The sequence below is a fragment of the Mytilus trossulus genome, chromosome 10, assembly GCF_036588685.1.
Source record: "Mytilus trossulus isolate FHL-02 chromosome 10, PNRI_Mtr1.1.1.hap1, whole genome shotgun sequence".
NCBI lineage: Eukaryota > Metazoa > Mollusca > Bivalvia > Mytilida > Mytilidae > Mytilus > Mytilus trossulus.
In genome coordinates, this window is record NC_086382.1 from 48,843,359 (window position 1) to 48,858,906 (window position 15,548).

Sequence of the window (15,548 nt, forward strand, 5' to 3'; positions counted from 1 at the left end):
TACTCCAAATGTACTAAATCTCCGAATCCCATTTCCTTGTTGGGACATATGTAAATGTTACGGATAATGAATCTTAAATTTGGCTGATTTTTCTGTATAAACAATAAAGATAAAATCCTTCTAATTCAAATATTTGCTTGATCAAATGTGTATTAATTTGGTGGTAAGACATTTTTACACCCAACTTAGATAAAAATGACGTCGTCTGGCGTAAACGGCCAATATCTATCACATTCTATTTGTACTTCGATTCACACAACCCTACTAATAGTGACATATGTCACTTTCAATTCCGCCAATTTGCCCGTCTAATTGATAAACTAGTCTATAAATGTAAATCATTTATACCAATCCTTAAATGCCACTAACGATTTTTTTGGGGAAAAAATTGAAAAATATTTTTTTTTAGCGTTTTTTTGTTTTTCTTTGATACATTTTTATAGTGATTAAGATTATAAAACAATCTTGACTGCTTTACCCCTATTTTTGACATTTTAACCTTTCATGTCTGTTTGTTTTGTTCACACTCTGTTACAGTTTTTACATTATTGCAAGCAAGACAAATCTTTGTTTGGCTTGCTTGCTCTGTTTGTATCAATGTTTGCTCAAGCATGGCAATTAAGATAGTCGGGGTTTCAGCTTGTATACATGATCATACTTAAATCTTATTGGACGTTATGTTTGAGGTTGAGGGCACTAGATTTTAGAACATCACATGACACATATTCTCACATGTTTCCTTACCTGTAAATATACAATTTTCATTTGATGTTTTAAAATTTATTGTCCTTAACCTCAAATATAATGTCCAAAGTATCTTGTTTACACGCTGAAGTCCCGCCTATCTTAATTTCCATGCTTGAGCAAACATTGATACAAACAAAGCAAGCAAGCCTAACAAAAATGTGTCTTGCTAGCATTAATGTTAAAGCTGTAATGTAATTGAATTTAATGCGACTGTCATACGGGTCCGAAGTTTGGCTAGCTATAAGGCCAGGTTTAATCCACCATTTTGTACACACGAAAATACATGTACCAAGTCAGAAATGTGACAGTTGTTGTTCATTCAATTGATGAGTTTGAGCTTTTGATTTTGCCATTTGATAAGGGAATTTTGAATTTAAATTTTCCTCGGAGTTCTGTATTTTTGTGATTTTACTGTTTTTATGTTGCCTTCTAAATGACCTTTTGTTATTTCTTCCGATAGATTTTTGTTAAATTGCACCCCTATTTCCAGCTTTTATTGATTTGGTAATTAAAATTTTATGTTACAAGCTTCAACTTGTCGATACGAAATATAACACGAAGATATTTTCTAGAAGCTTGTACCTTAAAAGTGATTTAAGGATAAAACGTATACCAGTTGTCTCTCGTTAAAAATATAGTTATATTGAACACATCATTGAATAAGAGTTTATCCATATATAACATGCACGATTTTTACACGCAGGATAAAAAGTTATCAAAAGTACCAGGCATAAAAATTTATACAACAGACGTGCGTTTCGTCTACATAAAACTAACCAGTGACGCTCAGGTCTAAATAGTAACAAGGCCCCAAAAAACATAGATCACCTACAGATATTTGTGGGGTTTGTGTTGTTTAGTCGTAAGTTTTCTATGTTGTGTCTTGTGTACTATGATTTTTCTGTTTGTATTTCTATTTGCTGGCCATTGCGTTGTCAGTTTTTTTCCTTTTGATCTATGAGTTATTACTGTTCATTTGGTATCTTTCGCCCCCTCATGAAGAGAATTGCTGACCCAAATTTCCAAAAAGTTGTGTGCCAAATACGACTAAGGCAATCTATGCTTATACGAAAATCTTTAGTACTTCGAATAATTCCTACTTTTGCAAACAGTAAATTTATAAGTACAATACCCTTCCCTTTTCACGAATGTGACCTACCGAATTAGACTATTTACCGGATTTGTAATAGCATAAGCAACACGACGGGTGCCACATGAGGAGCAGGATCTGCTTACCCTTCCGGAGCACCTGAGATTACACAAGTTATTGGTGGGGCTCGTGTTGCAAAGTCTTTAGTTTTCTATGTTGTGTCTTCTGCACTATTATCTGTCTGTTTGTCTTTTTAATTTTTAGCCATGATGTTGTCATTTTTTTTTCTATCTATGAGTTTGACTCTCCCTCTGGTGTATTTCGTCTTTCATAAAGAGGACCATATACTTGATATTCATGTGAACACCGAAGTATTGACTACTGGGCTGGTGATACCCTCGGGGACGTAACGTCCATCAGCAGTGGCATCGACTCAGTGGTGTAAATAGTTATCAAGTTACCAGGATGATATTTTGATACACCAGACGAGCGTTTCGTTTACATATAATTCATAGACATATATCTTATTTACCTATTTACTACATTTTGAAAGACGTTGAGTCAGTTCATCCAGTATAAGGGAAAGAGTTATATTTCTATATTGAGATGTGCGTTTTTGCACTGTTTTAATATAACTGTAAATCAATCTATTATGTACATAATATATGAACTTTATTAGAATATTATACACAAACAACATTCCTATGTATACTACTAGTACACGAGTTTAGGATATCTAGATTTGCAACAGGAGGATCCTGTATAGTACTAGATGTACACTGCTACAGAAAGAAAATGAATAGCTTTAAAAAACTTCTTCAAATTTTCGTGATAATGATAATTGTAATCAAGAATTAATGAGAACTTATTTTTCAAAATAAGATACCTGAATTCGTTTATAATAGATCATAAAAGTGCCCGCTTTGTTTTCAAAACAGTTTTAGTGACTAGTACACGATAATGTGTATGTTGTCAAAAAATTGTCAGATTACAAACACAATTTGCCAAAGTATTATGAAATGTATCAGTGTTCCTGTAACAAAGAAGTGATTTTGATTATCATACTAAATAGACATGGAGCTATTTCAAATGAAACCACGTTAACTGATTAAAACAAGTGTAAACTGTGGGGAATAATTTTGACGACTGTCGAATATAGTTATCAAAGGTACCATGATTATAATTTATACGTCGAAGTTTTGATCATTTGTCCCCTAGAACACGGATAATACTGTAGAGGTTGTTAATATCACCGAATCTAGACATAACGCTGTCATGCTCCAGCAACAGTATTTTTTCTATGGAAAGTTTAAAAAGAACTCATCATTAAAAGCCTTAATTAACGTGCTTATTTGTGCTTTTTCGTAAATCTGGTATGAAGACTTTCGCGAAAATGGCTATTCTAGTTCAATTTCATTCGTATATGGAAAAAAGATTAGCCTAACGATTTCATTTTTATCAAGTAGCGTTTAAATAATGAACCCTGTATATATATGATGAGACCATGCCAATGGTAGTGAAGGTATCTCATCTAGGCTAACATTAGTCTAGAAAATAGCGACGAAAGATACAAAAGGGACAGTCAGCTCATAAATCGAAAATAAACTCACAACGCCATGGCTAAAAATTAAAAAGATAAACAGACTAACAATAGTACACATGACACAACATAGAAAACTAAAGATTAAACAACACAAACACCACCAAAAACTAGAGGTGATCTGAGGTGCTCCGGAAGGGTAAGTAGATCCTGCTCCACATGTGGCACCCTTCGTGTTGCTTATGTGATAACAAATCCAGCAAATAGTATAATTCGGTAGGTCAATTGCATGAATAATCATTCATATAGACATACTTTTATGATTAATTGTTTATAAAACTTTGAATTATTCAAAATACTAAGAATTTTCAACTTCAGGAAAAGATTGCCTTAGCAGTATTTGGCAAAACATAACGGAATCTATGGTCCTAAATGATCTACCACATCATCCTTATTTAGCTTTTTGTAAAACTTTTTTTATTCGAGCGTCATTACAGAGATTGATGAAGACGAAACGCCCGTCATTCATTAATTACCTTAAGTACGACAGAGGAACACATTTGTGATAAGCAATCTAGTAAAAAATATTGATCTCTGATTACGTTATACAAATCAGAGATCAATATTTTAATTAGATGATGATAAAAGCAGATGCATTTTCTGTTCCCATTGGTATACCAGACTAAAACATTTTGCCGATTTTCCGATTCAGAAATAATATAGATATTCTCTAGCCATAAAAAGTCGTGACTGTGTTTTTAGCTCACCTGGACCAAAGGGCCAAGTGAGCTTTCTCATTACTTGTCGTCCGTCGTCGTCGTTGTCGTCCGTCGTCGTCGTCGTTAACATTTACAAAAATCTTCTCCTCTGAAACAAATTTAACCAAACTTGGCCAGAACCATCATTGGGGTATCTAGTTTAAAAAACCAACAAAGATGGTCGCCATGGCTAAGAATAGAAATTAGGGGGTAAAATGTAGATTTTGGCTGATAACTCTGAAACCAAAGCGTTACGAGCAATTAATACATGGGGTTAAATAGTTTTGCAAGTAAAAATATATCTGACCTGAAACTTTCAGGTGAATCCGACAACTGGTTGTTGGGTTGCTGGCCCTGAATAGGAAATGGTTAAGGAAATTTTGCTGTTTTTGGTTATTATCTTGAATATTATTATAGATAGAGATAAACTGTAAACAGCAATAATATTCAGCAAAGTAAGATCCACAAATAAGTCAACATGACAAAAAAGGTCAGTTGATCCCTTAAAGAGTTATTGCTCTTTATAGTCAATTTTTAATAATTTTGTAAATTTTGTTAATTTTTGTATAAAATTTTAACAAAATATTTTCCTCTGTAACTAATGGGCCAAGTTCATCATAATTGAGATAACTATAAGAAGCAGTAAAGTAAGATCTAGAAACACATCACCATCTCCAAAACACAATTTTGTCACGAATACTTCTGTGTTCTTTGTTTAATATGCACATGGACCAAGGTGAGCGACACAGGCTCTTAGGAGCCTCTAGTTTTGTAAAATAATTGTTTTTCCGCGTTTTTTTCCCTTAAAATAAAATTGATACAACTACGGTTAACTTTCATAATCGCAACACACACACACCACACACACATTCATACCAACCACGACGAATACGACATTTTAAATAGCACAAAAAAAATATTAATAAATGAGCTAATTTCCGTTACAATAATTGAACAATTTCTTCTGAGCATCATGACAAACAACTTGTGACGAATTTATTTCTGGAATTTTGGCGTGATTATAACATTTAAATTTAGGTGTCAAGAATTCAATAAAATAATAAATGTTAAAATACCACAATAGTGTTTCATATATATCTATTTTATTAAGTAGTAAAAAAAAAAATGGCAACAATGGTATACCACTGTTTGAAATTAATAAATCGATTAAGATAAAACAAATCCGGGTTAAAAACTAAAACCGAAGGAAACACATCAACTATAAAGAACACAACGACAAAACGCGTACGGAAGCACTTAAGTGCATCCGACAATGTAACGCACGCAGAAACGTACTGTAAGATAAAAACATACATTTTCCTGACTTGGTACAGGGCATTTTAAGAAAAAAATGGTGGGTTAAACATGGTTTTCGGGCTAGACAAACCTCGCACTTTTATGGCAATGTTTAATATAGTACCAAAATGACAATACAGTACAAATAAATTCATAACAGAAAAATCGTAATCCTTAAAATCACAAATTTCACAGGATATGTCAATTTCCCCCCAATGTCATTGACAATACAATTATGTTTTGCGCATTTTTTTTTTTCAATATGAAAAGATCAGGCAATTATTGGGTCATAATATTTATCATGGTCAGACAATCATGAATATTGGCTTAGCTTTCTCTACGACTGTATGTGTTTTTGGATAGCCGTAGCAAACCTTGATCATTGTTCACTCAATATTCATCGGATATTGACTGTAGCAATCAGGCATTTGCGATAGATAAACGTTCGACTTTATTAGCAAGTAGAAAGAATGGCGAATCTAATAATCATTCGGTATCTAATGGATAGGTGTCTAGCTATCGACATCTTCTCAATCTTTTCTTGTAAGGTGATTTTTTCAAACATTCCTTGCTTCCATATGTTCCATAAGATTAAGCGTTCCTGGTGAAGCTAAATTCAAAAGTGCTGCAGACGCCTTTCATGAATTAAGAGCTTTTTGTATGTACTTAAACTGTGGTCTGACACCAGTGGATCTATCACATACAGTCGTAGAAATCATTCTGGTAGTTTTAAAAGTTATTCAAGCGTTAACAATTTCATAGCACTCAATGAGCATTTCGACAATTTTTTTTCAAATATAAAGTTGAAACTGTTAACATGCAAGTGATTTTCAGGCATACTTTTGTCTATGCTCCCAGTATATATTGTGTTCTTAAGATGAAAAAAAAAACACAAACAAGTACTTGTGAACGTATGAAAAGTAAAACTACGCGCCACATTAAACAGGATATATATCTTAAGGTCAATGTCAGATAATTAATACTTATGATTTGTTTCAATTATAAGTGAAGAGGTTAATGTCAAATAATTAAAACTGAGGATGGCTTGTCTTCAATTATTGGGTTTTATTGGAATGCTATATGTTTTTATTACTTATGTACCATGCGTAAAATCTACAACCAATAGTGTCCAGATTAGTCTTATAGATAACAATAAGGCTCCGCTAGTTGCAATGATTGATACAGCAAGTTTAAACAAAAACATGAAGACCTATATTAACCAAGTTATATTACAAAGTCTTGGAAATTCCGTCAGGGAAACAGTTCAAGCTATTATCAAAGAAGAATTCAAAAACCTCATCTCTAATATCAGTGTGTCATCCTCTGGAACAGGATCTAATCAAACCCGTAACCCTGGTAAGACTTGATTTAATTTGTACTTTCTTAAGTCAATTTTATTTATTTTCTTAGCTGTTCATTGGTTATGAAGATCGTTGTCATAACTGGTTGTGTATTCTCTTCCATACAACAGTTGATGTTCAAAGCTACAGTGGCACCAACTTTTTCTGAATATCTGTATAGTTTTTCGTGTTTTAAAGATTCCCTAGTGTTGCTCAGGCTTAGATTACCTTAGCTGTATTTGGCAAAACTTTTAGGAATTTTGGTCCTCAATGCTCTTCAACTTCGTACTTTATATGGCCTTTTAAACTTTTTTGGATTCGAGCGTCACTGATGAGTCTTTTGTAGATGAAACGCGCGTCTGGCGTATATACTAAATTTAGTCCTGGTATCTATGATAAGTTTATTTACTCTTTTAACAGATAGATAAAGGCTACTTACGGCAGTAAGTCCTTAATTTGTTAATGTCTCATCCGAAAAAGGATTATATTTTCAAAGAGATATAAAAAGTGACAATTTATTTTACGCATCAATTGTTATGACTTATTTTTTAAAACTTTTAATAGTAAAATTGTAAAATTGATACAAAATGATATTTAACATTATAAAAAAAGGCGAACAAAAAACAACAGAAAGACCAATGAAAGACAACATAATGCTATAAAACATAAAGACCGAACAACACAGTTATCTGTAAAATCAGGAGTGATCGGAATGATAAGCCGATTATGTTCCAGAAGTGGTACCCGTTCTGTTACTCTGTTACTGATGGCAAGTAAGAAATCTTGTGTTATTGTCAAAAAATTACTACAACAATCGAAACATATCACTGGTCATCTGTGACACAAATCTCATAGCGCTCAACTTAACACCTATAATTGTTAATGTTTGTGTCATTTTGGTCTTTTGTGGATAGTTGTCTCATTGGCAATCATACCACATCTTCTTTTTTATACGTACACTGATTCCCTTGCGCTCAAACAAATCATTACGATAGCTTTAATACATTCTTGTGTAAAAACAAGGAAACCAATTACACATACATGCGACATAACATTCAAGACCCATTATCTTTCTTTCTGGTTGTAATTTATAATGGGAAGTTTGATGTTTTTTTTCTTGGTTTGTATTTTTCATGGCAATGATAATAATCTATATATTAAGAAGGATTACAAACCTACTAGAACTTAAATAATGCAGCAGATAACAAAGTGACAAGCGATGGAATATTAGTGTTACAGAAAAGCTAGAATTGATATAATTAATTAAAATTCATCCTTGCTGTACGGTGTGAGCCTAGGCGTTGTGTTAATGCCGTACTTAGATCTAAAATGATGTGCTTGTTGTTCGATATGAGCCAAACATACATCAAGATTTTTTAAAACTCTAATTAACATACATATGTACGATGCATTTTTTTTAAACATTCCAAATACAATACTTTTCTATGTAATATATGAAATTTACAGATTGGACTCCAGTTTTTATTGCCTGTCCAGGAAACAAGCGTTCAGTATATAGATCCTGGTTAACTCCTGCTCCGTTCGATGACCCTCTTGAAATATCTCACAAAACCTGTGAAAAAGATCATAAAAGAAGAAATATTATTGATCGATGGAATTGGGATGATGAAGATCTTATTGAACAGGTAATATGTAAATCCGACGGTAATACTTTTGGTATTGACTAAATATATCGTGGGTACCAATTTTCGTCGATTTAGGAAAACGTCAATTTAGTGGATATTTAATTTCGTGGTTTTGTCGAAGCCTGCATACAAGCCTATGGAAAATTTGTTTTTTAGTTGAACATTTAATTTCGAGATCACCTCAACCCACGAAATCCAAGAAAATTGGTATCCAACGAATAATAATGAAACAACAGTAGTTTGTGTGCATCAAGATTGAAAACTACATTCAAAACACTTCAGATGTTATAAGTTAACTGTGTACGCCAGTCGCAAATTTTGTCATCAAAAGCCTCGTCAGTAACGTTCAAATAAAAAAGGATTTGAATATTTTAACCGTGAATCTTTGACGAGTTTTTACAGCTCAAATCGCCTTTATACATACCAAGTCACTGTGTCAAAGTCATGGACGATAACTTACTCAAATTAAACAAGTTAATGTATTGTTTCTATTTTAAGGTTCGGGTCGATCTTTATAAAGATTCACATGTAGATGCTATGTTTTTATTTGATGGAAAAGGTTCAACAAGTGTCAGCTGGTTTTCAAAGGAAAGACTTCTACAAAGTACATACAAGGACTTGTCTCGGACTGGAACGATTAATTACTTCTCAATTGAAGGGTAACTTTAAAATATGTAGTAGAATTAAACAATATGGATATCAGTTGTGTATATTAATATATTGATTTGGTATATTGTAATATAATTGATTATCCCACTGAAATGAGTATTAACGATCAACTGAAATATGTGAAACATATATTGATCTATCCCTCGGTATTTTTACAACGGATGACTTCCGACCAAATATTTTTTTGTTATTTTTTTTATACCCGAAGACTAATTGTTTAAACAATACTACTAAATTTGAAAGAAGTAGGTCCGGTAAGGACCGATTTTGGCCTTAAATTGCAGGTCTGACGAAAGATTTTGATTACTTTTTAAACACTTACGTGTCTATTTCACTTGATTCAATTAGTTAATGTGAAATAACTGATAAGGCATTAAAAACGATCCGATTCAAGCTCAAATATGAAAAATCTACCAAAAATGCCGAAAAATATCACTTTTTGGATGGTTTTTGACTGCAAGTGGCCGTATCCGTGTTCATCCTCAACTTTTATATATGTTATGAATTATCACCAAATACTACTTACATTTCAATATTAAGGATAAACACGGAAAAAATAACTAAAAGTTTACATTTTAACAATTTTGTAAAAGAGGGACGAAAGATACCAAAGGGACAGTCAAACTCATAAATCTAAAACAAACTGACAACGCCATGGCTAAAAATGAAAAAGACAAGCAGACAAACAATTGTACACATGACACAACTTAGAAAACCAAAGAATAAACAACACGAACCCTACCAAAAAACTAGGGGTGATCTGAGGTGCTCCGGAAGGGACAGCAGATCCTGTTCCACATGTGGCACCCGTCGTGTTGCTTATGTGATATAAAATCCGGTTAATAGTCTAATTCGATAATGCTATATTTTGGGGCAAAAAAGGGGTCTTACTGGACTTACTCCTTTGAGGAGACAGATCATTAACACATTAATGCTTATTCAAATTTAAAAAAAAAATCGAAAACAGTGAAAAACAGTGGTTATATTTTGTTTTTCGTTGTTACATACATTACATAGACCGTCGTTCTTCTTTTTTCATTTAAAAATTAAGTGTTTTGTTGGTAATATGAATTGTAAAAGTTTCCATCTTTATATTTTTCAACCTTTTTTCTTCTAAATAATACAACATTAATATATATTTGATTGATACTAATGTTCTCCTTGATTTGTAAAATGCGCATCCATTTGCTAACACCAATTGAGGGTTCAGTTTTATCTTTACAAATTTACTTGTATAACTTTTTTGCTAACAAACTGGAGACCTGAATGTAATTACCTGTCCAGATCAATTTATGTCTAGGAATATTTACAATTCTCTCACTAGAGGTTTCCAGATTTGCTACCGTACCAACCGTAGTACGAAGTGGGAGCCGTCATTTAACTTTTGAAAATTATCGATGCATACACTTTATATCAACACATGTTTAAGGAATCATATGCAGAACTGTTTTGAGAATTTTTAGCTGTAATTTGGGACTAATTTCATGTGGTTTCTTCTTGTATTCGTAGGAAACAATAGTGTGTGCACTCGATAATGCTTTCAAGCAACCGTTGCAAGTAACCGTTGGTACGAAAGGTTTATAGTTAAGAGTTATTTCCCCGTGAAACTACATAGATACAAAGAAGCTAAATTACAAAACAAATTTAAAACTTTTTTAAATTTTGTATGTAATAACTTTATGTATCATTGTAAAATGTTAAAGATTTGTATTTATTTTGGTAAGTTTTTAGAAAACATGATCAAATAAAATGAATTTGAACAAAATAAATTGACCTTAATTACAAAAGAAAAATGACAAAATTAATATAAAACCAAATCGTTTGTTCAGTCTGAACGCGCGAAGTGTAAAACCCTTGTCAATGGATATTGAATGAAGATAAAAAAAAAAGGCCAGGGAGACATACTTTATAAAAATTAATACTCTGTTACAAAAAACCGAAGGTGTCAAAACGTTTAATTTCTAATTAATGTACTGATTATGTATGTCATTATACTTTTAAATAATTACATTAGATGTATGTTTCATTATAATACTTTATTTTGATTGGTTAATGGCACATCACTTGTTATTCCGTCAACAATTGCATCACTCAATAAAACTTTTCATTCATGATAGCACGTGGTCCCACAATAAAGTGTACAGGTGAATAATATACAAAATTTATAAAATTCGGGTTTTCATGATCATAGCTAAAAAATGTAATTATAAGTATTGAATGCTTCTTTTTGTAACTTTATAGGGTTGTAAAAGCGTTGACCGTGCGCACATTTTTAGTATGAAGCGCTTCCGCGCTTCATACAAAATGTACTTCGGTGAACGCTTTTACACCCCAATAAATTTACAAAAAGAAGCATTCAATTCTTAAATAACATTGCCTTGTGATAATTTTTTGTTATATGTAATGTATCTGTTGTATATGTTGTATATAGTTTTATCATTTTTCTTTTGTTACTAAGGTCAATTTATTTTGTTCAAATATATTTTATTTGATCACGTTTTCTAAAAAATTACCAAAATAAATACAAAACTTAAACATTTTATAATAATACATAAAGTTATTACAAAGAAAATTTATAAAGTTTTAAATTTGTTTTGTAATTTAGCTTCTTTGTATCTATGTAGTTTCACGGGGAAATAACTCTTAACTATAAACCTTTTGAACCAACGGTTACTTGCAACGGTTATTTGAAGCATAATCGAGTGCACTCACTATTGTTTCCTACGACTACAAGAAGAAACCACATGAAATTAGTCCCAAATTACAGATAAAAATTCTCCAAACAGTTCTGCATATGATTCCTAAAACATTTGTTGATATAAAGTGTATATATCAATAATTTCCAAAAGTTAAATGACGGCTCCCACTTCGTACTACGGTTGGTACGGTAGCAAATCTGGAAACCTCTATTAATAGAACGCTTAGACTTTAACACCTGAAGCCAGTCTTTTGGAGTTTTCATATTATGACGTCATGTTTTGAAATAAGATAAATGCGCCAAAAGCATTAATGGACTTTTGCGGAATTCTATTTTATTTTATTCTGTAGATTCCTCCGAGCTCTTGTGCATTAGTTCATTTTGCTATGCATCCGAATAGGAATAGGTTCTGTAGTCTTTTTTAATTGCAAATTTTTCAAACAATTAAATCGATATAGCGTTTGCAAAACGGTTTCGACACAAGTGGATTTACGTGGGAGGTATATTGTAACATCCATTATTATGTACATATCTGAGTCTGCGCTTGGTAAAGATATATCGAAAATTTTATAGCGTTGTTTTTTACAAAACACGTCATAATAGATTTGAAAAACAATAGTTCTATGATTTTTGTTATTCAGTTTAACTACGAAACTTTGCTGAAGAATTTTAGTAATTGTATTTTTTCTTCAATTCCTAGGTTGCACACTGCTGATCGCCATTTTTACATTAACAGTCACCATGGTGGTTGTCCAAACGATTTCGGATGGTTGCAGATAATAGATTCCCGGCTTAGATTTGGCACAACGGGTGGCTGTACGTTTGATCATTTATATGGACGGGAGTATCCATATTTCATGTATGGTACAAGAAACAAAGCTTGTCATTATGATAAGGAAGGTAAAAACAGCAATGTGTGCTTTAAAGCGATCTCTTTCTGATATATCAAGCTGAATATAAAATCACTTAAATCTAACGTTCATTATATAGTTGCTACAAAGTGGGGTGAGTTGTCAGACCTTTATTCCGTGGGGTTTCTTAAACGTTTTTCGTAAATAAGTGAGATTTCAGACTGATTGTTCAATTTGAGTTTTACACTTTTCGAAAAGTGGGGCGATTCGGTAAACAATAGTGGGGCGATTGTTTAATAAAGTGCCGATATAGTGTGGGCCGATTGGCAAGTGGGGCGAGATGACATTGTTTGATATCTACTCATCGTGTTTGGGGGTCATAAAGGATATACATCATAAAGTAATAAATAAAGTATATTGTAATGGTTGTGTGGTATCCTCAACTAGATTTTATGAATTGTAAATGATTTTTCGTCTAATCTAAAAGAGCTGGGATGTAAAATAGTTATCCCACTCGGACTTGGTGATCTTACACTGACACACTGCGTCCTTGTGGGATAAATATTAATTATATATAATAAAAAAAAAAGGAGATTCTAATGATATAGATAAATTCTATTCAAAGTAAACCATACAATATAGGGGGAGGGTTGATATCTCATAAACGTATTTAACCCCGCTGCAATTCTGCGCCTGACCCAAAGTCAGGAGCCTCAAGCCTTTGTCAGTCTTGTATGATTTTTAAATTTATTTTGTGGTGTATAATTCGTAGTTTAGTATGACATCCTTATCACTGTACTAGTAAACATATTTTTAAAGGGGTCAGCTGGAGGACGCGTACGGGTGCGGGAGCTTCTAGCTACATTGAAGACCCATCGGTTTCTACTCTATGGTCGGGTTGTTGTCTCTTTGACACCTTCCCTATTTCCTTTCTTGATTTTAATATCATAATAAAAAACAAAAAGGAAGATTCCTCAATCAAATAAACATAAAACTAGTCCCAATCAAAAGCAGAGGGTAAACCCGGATGTTTAAGATAATTGTTTTTAAAAATTAAGGTGCTACTGTTGCAATAGGCACACTTCGTATTAAGTGTGACAATTTAAACCGTTGATAAGCATGTTTTTTTTAAGTTGAGGTTCCAATTGTTTAATAAGTGCAATTCATCTTCTTCATCTCTGAGTAACTTGAAAAGGATATCATGTGCTAAAATGGTAAAGTTTATCTCGTCTTAATTATTGTATATTTATAGTTTTACAGAGGCGCACTACTTATGGCAATATCCTATCAGTTCAACTTTAATTTTCTATACTTTTATAATATTTAAGGTGGAAACTCTATGTACCAAATTTATAAAGTGGTATTTTATTTTCATATCATACTTATGCCCTATGTAGAAAAAAGAATCAATATTCCATATCACTTGATAAGAAGAAATATTCTACAACAAAACTCATACATGTTCTAGTATTTAGTATATAGGTTTAGAATTTAAAATCATATATATCAAACTATGTTTTTTTTAGGTGAATGTGGATTTGCTGACATGATGGTTATATCCGTTAAAAGAATATAGTGATGAATAAGAGATACGAAAACGAACAACAACATGTTATCTGACATTGTTAAATACACATAATAAAAGTATAGATGCAATGTTAGGTATTTCATGTTTTATTTATGAGTTTTAAAACTAATTACATCAATTACCAAAGTTAAATGTTGTACGTTTTACTAAAAAAAATATCATATCAATCTATAACAAAGAGTACCCCGGGTAGCAATCTTAATTCGTTTCAGTGATCGGTAAACAATTCATTGTTCTGTCATATACCTGTCATATTTTCTTCAATATCATTTCTTTACATATGCAAGCACATCTCTTCATAACATTCCTAAACAATATAATAGTACCACTTCCTTAATAAAAGAAAAAAAAAGATTGGGAAGATTCCTAAAAGGAGGAATAAAAAACTGTATGTCGAATATAACAGACAAGGAAACAAGTAAAATCATAAAAATACTGAATATTCAAAACGGAAAGTTCTTAATCAAATGGGAAAGTTAAAGGCTCAAACACATCAAACGAATGGATTACAACTGTTATATTCCTGAATTGGAACAGACATTTTCTTAATCTGGTTTTAAAGCTCAACCTCTCACTTGTATTGACAACGATGTGTTAACAAAACAAACATACATAAAATATCATAAATAGAGATACAACATTAACACGAACACCATCACCAACTGGAGGTGATCGCAGGTGCTCCGAAATGGTAAGCATAACCCGTTTCACATGTGGCATCCGTCGTGTTGCTCATTTTATTACAAAACCGGTAAATAGTGCTATTCGGTAGGTCACATATTCGTGAAAAAAGCACGGGATTGTAGTTACGATATAAGGAATATATCCGCTGTCACCATGAAAAAGATGTGCCACAATGTCCAGTCAACCCGCGACGGCGTGCATAAACTTAATAAAGTGATGACTTCACCTAAACTATTTGGAACTCTTGGTTTAAACATGAACAGGTCACAATTGGGAAGCTGAAATCACTCTTTTGTCGTAATGTTTTGTTTTCAACCGACCTTGATAGTCAATTTCTAGATATGAGCCCTAATCAAATGACAAATTCAAAGGCTCAATTACATCAAACGAATGGATAACAAACTGTCATATTCCTGCCTTGGTACAGGCATTTCCTTTTGTAGAAAATGGTGGATTGAACCTGGTTTTATAGCTAGATAAACCTTTCACTTGTATAACATTCGCATCAAGACAGGAACAGTAAACAACACAGAAAGAACAAGCTTGAGTCACCTAACCCCACCAAAACCAAGGATGAATTCGTCTGCACAAGTGACAAGAGAGACATATATATGTATATGTAAATACATAAATATAGTCTG

General features: G+C 32.5%; 1 protein-coding gene across 1 annotated transcript; it reads left to right on the plus strand.

The window, feature by feature from the left end:
- Positions 1-6,435: 6,435 nt before the first annotated feature.
- Positions 6,436-14,296, plus strand: LOC134686305 (uncharacterized). Its single transcript, XM_063545973.1, has 5 exons — positions 6,436-6,787; positions 8,239-8,417; positions 8,916-9,076; positions 12,485-12,684; positions 14,162-14,296. The coding sequence occupies exons 1-5, from the start codon at positions 6,472-6,474 to the stop codon at positions 14,209-14,211; spliced, it is 906 nt and encodes a 301-aa protein (XP_063402043.1). The 5' UTR covers positions 6,436-6,471; the 3' UTR covers positions 14,212-14,296.
- The last annotated feature ends 1,252 nt before the right edge of the window (positions 14,297-15,548 follow it).

What these genes read in the sequence shown, in the direction of transcription:
- LOC134686305 (XM_063545973.1), top strand. Translation starts at nt 6,472, where the DNA reads ATGGCTTGTCTTCAATTATTGGGTTTTATTGGAATGCTATATGTTTTT. An exon ending in TAATCAAACCCGTAACCCTG is followed by an intron (nt 6,788 to 8,238) that starts GTAAGACTTGAT and finishes TGAAATTTACAG; the next exon opens with ATTGGACTCCAGTTTTTATT. An exon ending in AATTACTTCTCAATTGAAGG is followed by an intron (nt 9,077 to 12,484) that starts GTAACTTTAAAA and finishes TTCAATTCCTAG; the next exon opens with GTTGCACACTGCTGATCGCC.